Raw genomic sequence first — 16,429 nt, forward strand, 5'->3', positions numbered from 1 at the left:
AAATATTGACTTCGATCATTGACTCTGACCGGACCGTGCATAAACATGGCTAATCTGTACTGCAGTTGATGCTACTGAGGACATTATGATACGTTCATTTTATCAACAGCTAGGAGTATATAGGCCTATGAAGTGCGTATTGAGCTATTGACGGCGAGAAAGATTATCTCAGATTGCACGAAATTATGTTATTGCAATGCCATTATTAAATATGGTAAGCGTTTGATCATACAGGCCTGTGTTATAATTGTTGTTTGTGTGTGGTGGGGTCCTGGAACACAAACACTTACCGACGTTCATTGGGTACGTATGCACTGTTGTTTAATACTGTGATGACTTTTTTTGGTGAACTGCAAAATCATTTGCTGGGATGCTCGGATTTCCCAGCTTGCTATCCATCTGCACGATATTACAGCAACAAAGCTATTATCAAAAAAAGAAGGTTTTTTTGTGGCTTGTGGTACAGCCTTGAACGGAGTGCAAACAACCCTAGAAAGGTAGTGAAGCCGTGATCTGTGAAAAGACGTCACTTGTCCCATGGACAGGGAGAAGAATAGGGGCGGGGATTGCCTTTATTTGATCGAGGATTCAACCTTGCCGTATCACAGGTGTGCGTGAGAAGCCGGGCTGCTAGGGGTGCATAGAGGGGCTTTTTGGGCGCATCCAACGGTGACTGGCACACTGGGGTAAATATCCTCAGTGGTGGTATTCTGTGTATTGTAGTCCCGTTTCGGCCGGTGAACGTGTACTGACATCTTCATCCATCAGCACGTATAACAGGAAGCATTGTTTGATTGTGAAAAAATATTATGCAGGCGTCGGATGGAATCGGTACACAAGTTGATATGAACTTCACACGGAAGTTGTCTCTTCATAAATAAAGCAGTCAAGTCTTTAAGCCCGCACCAACCCACCTGGACTTTTTTGGTGGATCTATGGAGGCTTTCCCACTCGAGCGAATGGACAGTTCTGCATATGAATCCTTCTTTTTTTGTCATTCAAATCTCGACGAAATTGTGAGCCTTTTTTCCGTGTGAAATGCGTGGGAGTGTTATTATTTAATATTTCTATTTGCTCAGGTCGAGTTTGCATGCCAGCAAACGGAAGTGTTTTCTTAACCCGGTAGCTGTGAAAATCCCCCCCCCCCCATTTGGAGCTACTCTGGCATGGTAATTTGTGCGGGACACCGTTCATAATGCGACCTTGTTGCATGGATTAAAAATAGGATACCTTGAATTTCAGGTATTTCTATAACCCATATCCACGTCGGCTTGCAGAGTGCGAACCTGGATTTCTGATTCGACAAATCCGATATTTTCTTTCACGCTTTTACACAGTTTGGGATCATAAATCGCGTCAGATGCCGATACGTGCACCCATTGTAGACTCGTGCGAATTGTATCCAGATCATTTTTGCCGAAATCCAGCAAATAATAAGAAGAATCTGGGAAGACAAGGGGATCGTTATTTTTCCACCGGAGCAACATAGTGCAGCTTCTCGGTAAGTTTTCATTCGTTAATTGTTTTTTTGAAACTCCATGTTCAAAACTTATTATAGCAATCAATAACAGTCTGTGTTTCTATTCAATGGAAGAGTGTTCTTTAAACTTTTCTTTCACTGTATATGCAGAACGTGAGACAATGTGATGTTAATAGTGTTTGAGGCATACGGTACTACATATTGAATGCTCATTTTTGTGGGTGTGTTTTGTTTCCTGGAGAACTCAGATGGTTTTGGGGTCGACTGCGAAGATAAAGTAATGGGGATTTGGTACCAAATGTTCCTTTTGGCAAACATCAGCTGTAGACACCAATGAATTGATGGACTGGTAGTTTCTAAAGGATGTCAGACGATTCGAGCGTTTGCAAACTCGACTCCAAGTTTTAAGTCGACTCGGGTAGGCCTACAACGGACGACTGGGCAAAGGGTCGAGTTTTCACAACAGACAAGTTGTCTCAGCGGTCGGGCGAGTTGGTTGGAGTCGAGTTGGCAACTAACGGTCGAGTTGTCTGGATACCTTTGTAAAGAGGTGTCAGACTGGTTCTTTCATGCGCAAATCTATCCCCCGATGAAAAGCGCAGAATGCAGAATCCCGACGCCTTATTATATAGCTTTCATCGAATGGACAACTTTGACTATTTGAAAAACAGTTCAACTTTTTCTTATCCAGGATTCAGGACACATGCAATCCTTCTTACCAAGAACAGTCAGAAAATGGAACAAATTAGCCCAAGATGTCATCAATGCCCCAAACCACAATCAATTTAAATCATTGATTTAGTTAATGCCACTCTCTTAGTTATACTTCCTCGAGGAGTTCTGAAGAGGATAACCACCAAGTACCAAGAACTAAGTACTCACGTAATACAATCACTCAAAATAATGTGCCATCGGACAGGTTTGGGTACTCTCAATGCACATGCAATGTTTTGCGTCACCGACGTTTTTAAACACTGTATACTCAGTGTGTTACCTCCCGAGTGAAAGTTGGAAAAAAATCACTCGGGTGGGACTCGAACCCACGACCTCCTGCTTTCTAGTGCAGATGTCTTACCACTCGACCACCGAGCTAACGGGATCGGTTGGCCGATTTTGAAGGGCAAAACCTAATTTGAATCTTTTTAGTCTTTTAAAAATTAACACAAGCGTCTTAAAGGCACATAGAATGTAAAATGGTTTGCACTTTGTGCATTGTTTGCGTGTGAAGCCACAAATTGCTCAAAATATTACGCTGCTTAACACTATAACCTAACGAAGTGGGCACGTAACCCCCCTTTCTAGTTACGCCTCTGGATTCGCATTCGATCGGCTCCCATGGGTGTTCTTTGCAATGACAGTAGTTAACACTAAAGAACTACTTTAGTGATTGTTTTTCTTTAAACCTCGGAAATATTTCACAGACTTGTGGTTGTGGTTCTATCTTCTCTTTAAGCAAGGTTATAGTCTCATTAAATGAGTAGGTTCGTTCCCAACTTCCCCGTATTTTGCTTGGATACAGAGAGATACCGGCAGATCACAAGGTAGCTGACCCGGCGTGTATCTTCCCTTGTTATGTTATAAGCAGTATTAAATAGCTAGGCCAGGACACAATATATCGATCGCCTTATTGCAATTAGGGGCCGGTTGTAATTACCTTAAACGACCGCATTCCTCCCGATTTATCGAACTCTTGTTGAATTCTTGTTTACACCTGGAGCTCCGGGCCTGACACTGTTAGGAAGAATAAAGCTCCGCGGGTACCCTGGAATCTTATTAGTAAATAATGGCCAGTCCGGGACAAAGTGATCAGTGCGAGAATGGGGTGGATCTTTTGCGTATTGTCCGTGGACAATGGAGTATCGCGAGTGCGAACCACCCTGTAGATGACGGGGACATACAGCAAGAAGTGATTGTGGAATTCAAAAGCCAGGCTATTTGGGTGGGAGTTTCTTCCTACCTGCGGTAATGGGTTGAGTGACCTTGTACATATTGTGCTTATAACATATTGTTCATGTACCCTCACAGGTGTACATCCCATACGTCAAATGAAAGCTTAATTTACACTTTTTCACATTCTAGCTGTTCATATTTTGGGGGTTTAATCCATGACTTTTGGGTGATTTATACCTCCAAAGATTATCACACCTAAAAGATGACCACCACTAGAAGGTGATAACCACTACTGAACAGATGACCACTCCAAAAGATGATCAGCCCTAAAAGATGATCACCCCTAAAGATGATCACCCCTAAAAGATGATCACCCCTAAAAGATGATCACCCCTAATAGATGATCACCCCTAAAAGATGATCACCCTAAAAGATGATCACCCCTAAAAGATGATCACCCCTAAAAGATGATCACCCCTACAAGATGACCACCCCTAAAAGATGATCACCGCTTTAAGATGATCACCCCCAAAAGATGATCACCCCTAAAAGATGATCACCCCTAAAAGATGATCACCCCTAAAAAATGATCATCCCTATGATGATCACCACTAAAACATGATCACCCTTAAAATATGATCACCCCTAAAAGATGACCACCCCCAAAAGATGATCAACCCTAAAAGATGATCAACCCTAAAAGATGATGCATTGAAAAATTGAGCGTATTCCTGGTCAAATATCTTCCCAGATTTCTCAGAAAAACACTCGTTTGCACACTTCACTTCACAAGCTTCACTTGTTTGCACATCTCGGAGTGGCCAACGAGCAATCCAGTTTTTTTTACCTGCAGGTCAGTGGTCTGCACCCATGAGCAGTTTTCGAAATATGTCCCGTTCAACAAGAGGACGCAAATCATGCCTATGTCCCAAGCGGAGGACTTGAGTGACAGGTCATTGAATGGGGTTCTGTTGTCCAAGGGAATGAAAATGGTCAAGTCAGCAAACAGGGCAAAGTGGCGATAAGTGGAGTGCCAATCCCCTGGCGAGATTCTCGTATAACAAGGTGTGTGAATAGGCGTTCTCCTTGGTATACAAGTATCTTCCCACATTCTTGCATATCTGGATGCGTTGTCAAGGTGGTGACTGCTCTATGTACCGACACCCCTATGTTCCAACAACCCGCACATAAGACTGTGTTACTCCCGGTTAGGTTAGCTAGGGTTAGAGTTAGGAATTGGAATATGTGAAGTCGGAACATAAAGGGTGTCGGACATATAACCATCAAGGTAGGGAACGCATGCAGTTTAAGAACGTACGAGGATAGGGGAATTTAATCAATCCAAGGCAGATTATTATGTACTAGACGTTCCGACCCAAACCTGTTTACCATTCCACAGCCACAATGTCAAGTTTACATGCACTCCTTCTTCCCGAACTTTGACAGCAAGGGAGTGGAAAATCAAATTAGGTTTTTGCCCTTCACCGACGTTTAAACACTGTGTACTCGGTGTGTTACCTCCCGAGTGAAAGTTGGAAAAAAATCACTCGGGTGGGACTCGAACCCACGACCTCCTGCTTTCTAGTGCAGATGTCTTACCACTCGACCACCGAGCTAACGGGATCGGTTGACAGTTCAAAGCAGCTCCCCTATCACATCTAAATAGACTGAGCAACCTTCCCTTTTCTAAGTGTTGCTCAAGTTGAGCTGACCAGAGTAACCACAAGGTAAAGGCAACCAGTCCAACTTTTCAATAGACGTCACATTGCAGGTGTCTCAGCTCTCAAGTGTCTCTAGTGTGTCCAGCTAAAAGGCTAAGGTGTCGGGTATCAAAGCAAATTTTTCCTTTTGTTAAAATCGGTCTGCCCTTTTGGGGCCATTTTTCTCTGAAATCCAGGTCTCAGCTAAAGTACGTTTTGCGAACAGATAGGTAATTGGAGGAGTTATCATCATGTACGCCACCATCTCTCGTTGGATCGTCTCCACCAAGGCCTCCCTGCATCTCCTCTCCTTGGCTGCCGTCCTCCTGGGCGCGGTGCTCGTCCTCGCCCACCGATCCAGCTCCCGGCTCCGAGGCGCTAACGCCGCCCAGCCCCGGCCGAGTGGCAGGCCTCTGCCCGGCCCGCGATCCTGGCCCTTAGTCGGCAGCATCCCCGCCATCGTCTGGTACACCAAGCACTACGGTCACCGGGCCTTCACGGAGATCGCCCGGCGACACGGGGCCGTGTTCGGCCTGCGGCTGGCGCCCGGCCAGCTGTTGGTGGTGCTCAATGACCGGAGTAGTATCAGGGAAGCCTTCGTCAAGCAGGCCGCCAGAATGAACAACAGACACCTTCAGGGGCTCGTCAAAGTGTCTTTCCCGGTTCAAGGTAATTGATTTAATTTTAAATTTTGGAATTCAACCAAAGTTCTCTCCTTCAGAAAAACAATTCCTCTGGTGAAATTGCAGTTCTCATTTGAAGGAACCGTAGGTCATCAAGGTGTCTCCAGTTGGGTTTTTTTTTGGCGCAGTTCTTCCTCGGTCTGTGTGTGTGTGTGTGTGTGTGTGTGGGGGGGGGGGGTCAGTGTCGAGACTCCCGCTCTAGCTTCGTCTCCGATTTTGGCTCCCTCAGTGGCTTCAGAATCATTTAGACGCTTTTAATGTTTAACTTCAAACAAAAATTAGATGCTCGAGGAACTGCGGCCTTATACAGGTACTAAAGATTTGGCGTTTTGCATAATTGATTCGGTTTCCCCCGAAATCGGAGATTTAAAAATCTCCTGAAGCAAACCGAAAAACTTCCTTTGTCATCCTTCCTAGCTGGAAAAAGTATGGTCATTCTATGCATTCTCCAAACTCATATAGGCCCGATTTAATGGCGCTGCTACGCACACGAGTTTTTCCCAACAGAGCCTCCGTCTATTTGGTCATTTTGGGGCACGATATTTCTCTTTCACGTCAGGCGAGTTATCAGTTTCCATGAATTGATATGCTAGTATTTATAAAGGGCCTTCTTTCAAATAATTGCAAATTCTAGAATGTTTGCACGTTTATTTTTCTGTTCAAGGGTTCCAGAAGCGCGGCGGCGTCTTCAGGGGTGAACTTCCAAGCAGTGATGTAGTGCCTTGATGCTGGGCCTTGGCCTTAAGGCTGCCTTAAGGCTGGATTTTAGGGCCTTGGCCTTGGCCTCGAGGCTTGAGGGCAAAAGCCTTGGCCTTGGCCTTGGCCTTGGCCTTGAGGGTTCAGGGCCTTGCAATTTTGAGTCAAGGCTCTTCAAGGCCCATAGAGTTTTGCATTTTCCAGATAAATCTGTTCGAAATTTTGCTGTTACCATTTTAATCGTATTACATGTACGATGGAGGAGGGAAGCACCATATAGATTTGTGTGTTAGGCACACTTCCACTTTTATAGCATCACATGTTGTTACCATTGTAGTAGATTTGCTGCAACAATATTCCGTACACTTGTGGGGCTAATGAGATGATCACTTTAATTGCATATAACTATGGAATAGATTTGATTGGTTGTATATGTCTCCCTGATAAGTGCTAAAGATTTGCATGTATCTGTTTTAGATAATGCTGATATTTCTGACCATGTTGGGCCAGCAAATAAAAATTTCCCAAATCAGTTTCTTGGATCCCCCTTTTGTTACACTTGGGAGAATTGTGTGTCAATATAGAAGTAAATCATTATTTTGTTTAGTTAAACCATATTGAAGACCTGAACTTATACGTTAATAGATACAGTGCAGTCATAAAACGGTGTAGGCCTATGCGAGCATGTTGATTGCAATTAAGAAATGTTGTTCTTCGTAACGAGCAATTCGTGATGATAAGGCCGGATCCAGGGGGGTCAAAAGGGGCCACGCCCCCCCCCCCCAAAAAAAAAACGAAACCATTTTTTTTTTTATGTGACGTCGTAATAAAGGCAGGCAATGAGTACACCACCATCTTTTCCTAAATAAACATCGGTTAAAATGGTCAGAAATTGCCTCAAATCGCACCACAGAGCATCTCGAATCCAATTTTTTTTCGGGGCCCTTAAGCGGGCCCCGAAGCCCAAGCCGTAATCTTTTGACCCACTTTTTTTTTGGGGGGGGGGGGGGGGACCAACATTTCTTTGCCCCCCCCCCCCCAATTGTGTTCTGGATCCGCCCTTGCGTGATGATGTGTCACTCATGTGACTATAATTAGTTCTATATCAGTGGTCATTTCATAAAACAGGGCCTTGGCCTTGGCCTTGGCCTTGAGGGTTAAGCCTTGGCCTTGGCCTCGAGGCTTGAGGGTCGAAGCCTTGGCCTTGGCCTTGGCCTTGAGGGTCAAAGCCTTGGCCTTGGCCTTGGCCTTGAGGGTCAAAGCCTTTGCTCCAACACTGCTTCCAAGCTCTATTACATGTGTGATGAAACTTTCGTTGAGTAGCCCTGGAAGCCGATATAAATGTTTTCCAAATTAACTGTTTGTCCATCATTAAAAAAATCATGTTTAAATTAAGGTACAAGACAAAAAAAGTTTACTCTCTGACATTTTGCGAGTGGTTTCTGTTCATTTGGCCTCATTTTGCACGGCACTTCGAGCTCGCGAAAAAAAGCTTGTCTTAATGTCTTAATGTCTTAATATTGTGGTGTGTAAATGGAAAACAAATTGTGTTGTATTTTAACCGAGTTAAGTTGCCACTTTACAGGGTGTTTCAATAAAAAGGAAACCCAACTTTGAAGAACCAGTATGGACAGACTAAACGTTTACTGGCTGTTAAACTGTTATCATCTGAAAGCGTAATCTCTATGCTTTTCAATACCTGGTTTACATTTCCAGGTTCATGCATCACTGAGCGCCACTGTCATGAGATTTTGATGCAAAATTGCAGTTGATTCACTTTCATGTCAAACACAATAGGCGTGGTGTGCATGAGAATAAGTATACAAGAAGGCACGAGTGCATAAAAAGAAACCAAAAAAAAAGAAAGAAAAAAGTCGGGTTGGTTTCATAACTGGATTTTATTGTTTGTCATGAATTTCTCGTTTTGACAAAGCCACGTTCAAAACAACGTGCCCTTTTCCGGAGGGTTTACATTCAAGCCATTTCACAGACATTTTCGTAACAATAGGCACACCGTGCCCAGTGGTTTTCTTTTTCTTGTGAAAGTGAACCAACTGCATTTTTGCATCCAATTTTCAAGACAATGATGCTCACCGATGCATGACTCTGAAAACCTAAACATAGTATCATTGAAAAGCATAGACATTACGCTTTCAGATGATACCAGTTTTATAGCCAGTAAACAGATCGTCGTCCATACTCATTCTTTGAAGTTGGGTTTCCTTTTTTTTTTTAAACACCCTCGTACATCGCAATATAGGCCTATTAATAGAGTTTTTCCCCACCAGTTTTGCGTAATGCTTTTAATGTCCCAACTTTATAGGAGTGAAACAGCTGGGAAGCCTGGGAAATATTCTAACCTAAACTACAATATTATAACTGAGTCCAGAATAACAGTAACTCTTGCCCAATACAGATGTCGACATGGTTGTCATTAAATCACCAAAACTAAAGTCAGCTTCAAAACCCAATGCAATCACCCGAGGGGAATATTTTTTTCGCGAGTACCTTCCTTGCAGCAGAGCCTATACAGAAACTAAAAATACGGAGAAAACTCGGTCCTTTTGTACAATTCAGATCCCGAAATGCCCAAGTGACACTTGACACAAAGGGGGATGGTAATTAATGGAAGGCATTGTCGTTCGTTGACCCGTCGAGCGAGGCCAGGTTGACGGTAGTCACGTTTTCGAAAGCGGTGCCATGGTTCAGCTGATCGGCCAGTACTAGTATTGTCATCTCAATAATAGTTGTAAATAGTAAATGAATGGGCACCAATGATAAATACCCTCACGTTCACAAATCAGGCGAGACTTTCTAATCTCAGAGATGTTCAAGCCACGAAGCCTAACCATCTGCCCCTTGCTGGTCAATTTCTGGGGTCGATTCAATACATTTACGGTAATATTTCTCTTCAAGGATTACCAACCCCTAAAGCAAGTCGTGAAGCCAATTGCTGTTTTTGACAAAAAACAAATCCTTCCATGCACTAGACCACTGGTTTGCAAATGAGCTTTAAAGTCCTGTTCGGAGATGGAGGGCTTCATTTGTTTTTGGATTTTTTTATAATTTCGTCGGCGTAAACGGTTCCTGGCCTATCTGCTTGCATGCAGGCTGCAGTCCTGTGAGGCACCCGTCAACATTTGCATTACTGGGCTAGAGATACTGTAATGTAGATCCTCCAAATGCTGAAATTATTTTGCTGGTCCAAGCCTACAGTCCTCTTTGTTCCTATCTTACCATTGATCCTGATCTTTTTGCAGGCAGCCTGGCTTGGGAGAATGGAGAGATTTGGGCGGCCAGAAGAAAGTTCATCCTGCGAGCTTTCCGCACGCTTGGGTTCAGCAAGAGCGGCATCCTGGGCCAGCGGATCCAGGAGGAAGCTGCGGCGCTCTGCCGAAGCATCGACAAATATGGCGGCTCACCCTTTGACCCCCAGCACCTCTTGGAGTGCGCCACCTCCAACCTGTTCTGCGCCATCGCGCTGGGCGACCGCTACGAGTACGAGAGCCCCACCTTACACTCGCTGGTGCGCAACTCCAAGATAGTGCTGGACAACCTCTCGGCGGTCTCAATCGGCAACTGCCTGCCGTTCCTCTACCACACGCCGGTCTGCCGCGAGTACCGGGACGCCGTGACCGGTCTGACAGACTTCATACGGGACTTGGTCGACCAGCACAAGGTGACCTACAACAACTGCAATCGACCCAGGGACGTGGTGGACCTGTACCTGGCTGAGGTCAGCCGGAGACAGGAGGAAGGGGAGGGGCTTAAGTTTGAGGAGGAGGATGTGTGGAGGAGCATGCTTGACATCCTCATTGCTGGGTCGTTCTCAACGGCCACGCATGTCCTGTGGACGCTGCTGTTTATAACTCAGTACAAGAGTGTCCAGCAAAGGGTAGGCCAACACAGTGTTTAGTTTTTATGAAACCTGTCCATTTTGTCTGCAAAGGTGGATATGCAAACCTTGCCAGTTAATTACCAATCCTGGATTAAATGTGTTTAAGTCATTGCTTTGGAGAGAACAACTTTGGTAAAGCATGACTGGCCTGCACCATTCAAAGTGACATACTCCTTACGTGAAGTGTGGATCTTGTCAAGACGTTTCGGACACTCTCGACTTTTCTGTCATTTTCCATTGATATTCAGCAGTCAAATGATAACGGTCCTGATAGCATCTGCAGAGCATATGAGCGCAAGTCGATCAAGGCATGCAGCATCTGTGGTTCTACTCAGAACCACGCATCTCTATTGGCCGTTTTCAGATCATTGGTAGATACAAAGGGGGAAAAACTTGCGTATTTACCCAAATTTAGCCTAACCATAGCGACCTAGCCAATCAAACTTGTGTTGGTTACTTAATACTTTACACGGTTACTTGTAAACCTCTATCGTTTGTTCCTCCGTTTACCTTAGGAAAAGAAAAGTCCTAGTTGCAAGCTTGAACCGAATGGTATCCGGTTCGTTAGTGAGTTCGTCATACACACGTGTACGCAGACATGATTACAAGCGCCCATTGGCTAAACACTCAAATTGGTCGGTGTCGTATGAAAATCCGACTCCCATGAAAACCCGGGACTCCTTTTCCCTATTGGGTAATCCCTCGCACGTGACCAGTCACTCTCCAAATTATCATACTTACGCATGGGCAATGCTACCAACGAGTCCATATTTCATCGAGTCGGATATTCACGCTACGCCGGTTCCAATCGTGCTATGTCACATCGTGTGCAGTACGTATGGTTAAGTTGAGATGACCTCACATGAACGTTCCAGATAGCTCATCTGAACGTTACATTATCATGACTTGCTCTATCATGGGCCCTGATTTTAGGTTGAATGTTGTTATTGTTACTATCCTATTTAAACAGACACTTGAATTTCAGCAAAACTATAATTTTCTCAACGAAGACTTTCTTTAATCCCGCCAGATTCACGACGAAATAGACAGCGCCATCGGCCGCGACAGGCTACCCTCTCTGGATGACAGCCCCTTGCTGCCGTACACGCGGGCCACGCTGTTCGAGATCCAGCGGTGTCGCATCGCCACCGTCAGCGTGCCCCATCTGGCTAGCGAGGACGCCGCTGTGGGTGGTTGCCTCATCCCAAAAGGCGCCCAGGTCCTGGCCAACTTCTGGGCCTTGCACCACGACCCCCGGGAATGGAAAGAGCCCGAACTGTTCGACCCTTGCAGGTTCCTATCAAAAGACGAGTCGGCCGTTATCATGACGGAGAACTTCATGCCGTTTGGCGTTGGTACGTATATTTCAGAACGAAATACATCTCAAATTAAACTAGTAAGTTCCTACATATCTCAGGTTGAGGTAATGTAGTTTTAAGGTCGCTGAGATACCATTTTTGGACCACTTTTAACGGCTAGTTATTTACAGCGGACATCATTCCAATGCTTTTAGTGAACATTGATGCTAGAAAACGCGGCAAAAACAAATAATAAAACAGTACAGTCGGCAGTTTCAACTCGCCAAATCTTTCGTGCATAACTAATTAACTTTGCTAGTACCCACCGCTCAAACAGGACGCTGGGAAGGGCTAATCTCTTTCAAAAAGCACAGGCCCGCAAAGCATTATGGGGAGGTAACTACCTCATCCAATGCATGTTCATTATGTGCAAAAAAGCGTATCATGCGCAGACGGAAAGCATGACCCGTGATATTGTACAAACATGTTTTATCCAATGAGGGCTCGAGGAAATTACGTCATACATCCACAGGAAATTAGCCCTTCCCAGTGCCCTGTTTGGGCGGTGGGTACGTCCGAAAGCATTAACAAGCACTATAGCGCCCTCTGACAGAGCTTTGCTTATTATTATTATTATTATGATTAATTATTTCTGGTAATGAAACCAAGGATTTCAAAAGCGCCCTAGGCACAGGCCCGCAAGCCTGAAGACACCTGTCGAGAGAAGACAATGAGTCTAAGCAATTACAGTTTTAGAGCTGGGAGGAAAACCAAAGGAATCAGGTTAGGACTGAAAACCCGCAATTCACATTGGCCCAGGCGGGATTCGAACCCGGGTCACAGCGGTGGGAGGCGAGGAAAGTACCGCTACGCCAACCTGATTCCCCGAGTAAATAATAATTACGAGTGAATAATAATCTCCAACGTCGATTTCATCCCCTTGTCTGTCATCCACAGGTCCCCGTATGTGCCCCGGAGAGCAGTTCGCTAAGCACCAGGCCTTCCTCATCTTCGCGTCCATCATGCAGCGATACAGGCTGACAATATCCCCGACAGACCCCACGCCAGACCTGGAGGGGGCGGTGTGCGGACCCGCCTTGCACCCAGAAGCCTTCCGGATCTGCGCCCAGCTGCGATGAGTTACGAGATCACAGTGCTTGTAAATACTTCCAGGTGACCTCACAGCCATTGAAATTGTCGATTGATAGCTTTGATGCGGGACAATTTTGGGACCGAAGGTAATCAGAGTGACCTGCGATTTGCTTGCGCGCAGCGACGTAACCGTCGGCATCAAGCAGAAAAGTAATGCACAGGTCACAAAACTAGGAAATCGTGTGGTTCTCGTGGAATCTCGACACAAAATAATCGCAACCATGCCCACCTCACCCTCAACGCAACGACGATTTCATGGCATAGACGCGATCATGTGACGTCTTCAAAGTGACGGTGCGCGTGCTGATAACAATCAAACGATCTTCCACGGCCACGTCTGTTCATTCAAACTTTTGTCGCACGCTGATTGGCTACGTAATTATAATGAAATAAGATGATTCGGATGAGCGCACGACGTCGTAACTTCGCACAGGTCGACTGCGATTGATTCCTGCCTGTCGTTGAAGTTTGTCTGCTCTTTCGACTGTCGATTTTTTTTTTAGCGCCAACTGATGCCGATCGCCTTCATCGTCGCAGTTACGCTCAGGTTGCCAAAAATCGGCGACTGATTAGCCTATGTTCCCGGCGGTCGTATAGTTCTTGAAAGTCAGTCGCCGAATGTTCTGTGTCGTTGCAAGATCAACATCCTTCAGCAAATATTTCTTGAAAGTGTAATCTTGAAAGTGCCCATCTTGTATTTCGTATAACAAAAACTGAAATCTGAAATTGTTCACCATGAGAAGGGTTTTCACATTCGCATTATATTTAGCCAAAGTAGAAAATCTTGTTGGTGTCTTTATAGGAAGGGTTTAGTTTATTCCTTTTTAGATGTAAACTTATAAACTTCTTAAATCAAGATATCTACATGCTTATCAACCGTTGATGGAAAAACGTGTGGAAGCTGGCAAGTTCATATCTTGTCGTGAATTAACGGAATTATTACGAATTTTCTGAAGCTTCTGTAGTGCTCCGGGAAAACTTCTATTGATGTCAGCGTAGATAGGCCTATACGGCCTTATATAATTGTTGTATTCAAATACCTGAAAATAATGCCATCTTGTTGTTATCCTAAGATGTCATCTGTGATTTCAGTGTAAGACACTTTTAAAGATATTTTTACGTTATGTTGTTAATTTGCATAATTATGTATTTGTGCTGCACATGTACTGAGGTATCCATGTATAATAGGTTTATTTGATTTGAATATATCGAACTCGTTTAATCTATTGGGATTTCGTATGCAGTATTTGTTATTCGGTTATGGTAACAACACAAATTGAATTTTTTTTTTACAATTTTCCTTAAAGGTTAAAACCTGGCAGAGATCTATCGGCGTGATTTGTAAATTTTGTAAGTGATACTGTGTATGTTATGTATTGTGTATAATATCGTTAGTCAATACTTCGTAGCGTTCAACTCTCTATTTTTGGTCGGAGGTAGGCCTTATGATATAAACTTTAAAAAGTTAGGGAAACATCTAAATTCTGTCAAATGTGTTTTTTTACACAAAAAGGTTTCTAAATATATTGAAGCTAGTTGTATGTATAAGAATTATGTACAATAAGCGCCACCTTCAAACCCCATTGTAAATAGGTGGCTAACGCATTGGAGGAACAAATAAAAAGAAAACAGATTCTTACGGAGGCCTAATATTTGGGTGACATGATTATTCATGTTTATGTTTTGGGTGGGGTTTCAAAACAAAGTTCACTCGCATACTTCCAGGTGTCGTAGGCAATGTAGACTCCTGCAAAACCCGTTTATTTTATTGACTGTAATTTTAATGTAGAGTTGACCATTTGCAGCTATTCAACTTGTAACCGAACAAATTATTAATAAAAAGTGTAGGCCCAACTTGATAAAAAATAGTAACGACACTAAACTCCCTGTGAAATTATAACTGTGAGCTCATGAATAAAAGTTTTTCCCTCAAAATATTCTATATTCGAGAGTTCCGAGAGCCATAAAATTGGGGGAATTACAGAGATATGGCAATGAACCTCTGGGCCGGACTTGGGGCTTCCAATTCTGAGCATTTTGGATGCAACTGGGCTCGAAAGTGGCGCTACTTTGCGAAGTTGTGGAGGGATCGTTTTCAAGACGGCTACTTCTCCGCCTTGGGAAAAATAGGGGTGGTCTTCTTTGGGTGAGAATTTCTCGAAAAGGCAATGCATGGTCAACCCACCTGAAAAGAAAATGAAAGATGACATGTTGATCAGCATTTTTCTGTGCAGCTCATATATATACCTGGGAGATTTCTGAGTGTTAAAAAAGAATGTTGAAGTATGGGCATTAGCACTGGTGTCTATAAGTATTTTAATACTCGTGTCTATTGTAGTGGCTGCGACCACTTCCCATAGACTCATGTGTAATTGCAATCCGTAGCCAAGTAATTTCGTACGCGACCTTAACGTCTGTTCAGTGTGAGACATCACGTAGCTCCAATCGGCTGAATGAGAATCATGTCCCGAACGCTGATTTCGGGATTGTGCCACGAGAGGGCGCAATTCAAAATATGACATGGCAACTTCTGAACCGAAATAGAGATCCAGAATATTATGTTTTCTCAAAATATACGACCTTTACAGAGATAAAGCTTCAGTGGGTTAGTTTTTATCAATGTCCGTCTGTAGATTTTGAGTACCTTTGTTGCTTCAATAAAAATGCACAAATGACAAATGGTCCATTCTACCTTTTTAAAGTTTCTCCACCCTTGCTCTTCAGCATATACAATGTTTTCTCTTCTAACGAATTTTTAATCTGTATCTTTTATAAAACGGGGGGAAAACCTTATTTGGATGCAGTACGCTTATATTTTGGTTTGCTTCTGCGCCAATAACGCACGAAAGATACGCTTGAATTATTGTCGGACGGATATTTGTTTACGTGATATGTCTCATTTAAAAGCGACTTGCATTTGTATTGCGAGAAAAAAACAACCTCAGTGTATTTTTGGGGGTAAAACTCAAATATAAACGAGGACAGCAACTTTAGAGGCAACAAACAACATTTGCTTTTTCTGTAATTTTCAGGAATGGATGGATTTGGGGGTTAGAATTTTATAGCAAATATTGCTACACTGACCTGTTTAAAGTTTTGTGCTCATAGGTGCTGGAAACACCAAGAAATAAATGCTGTTCGTGTAGTCTGGTTCCCTAACCCTGCTTTGGCAAAACAAAGCAATAGATGTGAGAGAACTGTCAGGCCAGGAATTAACCAGACTAGCTGGCTCGTACCCGTTCATGAATGTTTAACCGATTGCAAACAAAATGTGGCCTAACTAAATTTGGTAAATTGAGGGCAGTATTTGAAAAAAAGTTTTTTGTAACAATACTAAAATTCCACTTTTCTCGAAAACGACAGCACACCAGGTGCCACTGATTTCACAGGATGTTTGAGAGTATTATTCACTTACATTCTAGTAAGGAATTTCATTTTGGTAGCTTTGTTTCTGATGTTAGTTGCGAATGATGTATATATTACCTTTAAAGGGGCCACAAAATAGAATCATGATAAAAATCTAATCTACTGAAACCAGCAACCGTTGTGGTAAAAGTTGTTCCAATACTTTAGTTGCGACAAACAAGGTTGGGTTTAAAATTCATATTTTTTTTATAACACCGATCAGTTTC

The 16,429-nt window shown here is 43.6% G+C and overlaps 1 protein-coding gene across 2 annotated transcripts; it reads left to right on the plus strand.

The window, feature by feature from the left end:
- Positions 1–569: 569 nt before the first annotated feature.
- LOC119735651 (cytochrome P450 2U1-like) lies at positions 570–14,674 on the plus strand. Of its 2 annotated transcripts, none has more exons than XM_038209444.1 (5): positions 570–1,501; positions 5,268–5,739; positions 9,710–10,344; positions 11,378–11,702; positions 12,603–14,674. In XM_038209444.1, the coding sequence occupies exons 2-5, from the start codon at positions 5,322–5,324 to the stop codon at positions 12,782–12,784; spliced, it is 1,560 nt and encodes a 519-aa protein (XP_038065372.1). In that variant the 5' UTR covers positions 570–1,501; positions 5,268–5,321; the 3' UTR covers positions 12,785–14,674. The 2 variants fall into 2 exon arrangements, with proteins under 2 accessions (XP_038065372.1, XP_038065373.1); XM_038209445.1 differs by lacking the exon at positions 570–1,501 and adding an exon at positions 4,173–4,658.
- The last annotated feature ends 1,755 nt before the right edge of the window (positions 14,675–16,429 follow it).

The sequence above is a fragment of the Patiria miniata genome, unplaced genomic scaffold, assembly GCF_015706575.1.
Source record: "Patiria miniata isolate m_02_andy unplaced genomic scaffold, ASM1570657v1 HiC_scaffold_29, whole genome shotgun sequence".
Taxonomy (NCBI): Eukaryota; Metazoa; Echinodermata; class Asteroidea; order Valvatida; family Asterinidae; genus Patiria; species Patiria miniata.

What these genes read in the sequence shown, in the direction of transcription:
- LOC119735651 (XM_038209444.1), top strand. Translation starts at nt 5,322, where the DNA reads ATGTACGCCACCATCTCTCGTTGGATCGTCTCCACCAAGGCCTCCCTG. An exon ending in AGTGTCTTTCCCGGTTCAAG is followed by an intron (nt 5,740 to 9,709) that starts GTAATTGATTTA and finishes ATCTTTTTGCAG; the next exon opens with GCAGCCTGGCTTGGGAGAAT. An exon ending in CTTCATGCCGTTTGGCGTTG is followed by an intron (nt 11,703 to 12,602) that starts GTACGTATATTT and finishes TGTCATCCACAG; the next exon opens with GTCCCCGTATGTGCCCCGGA.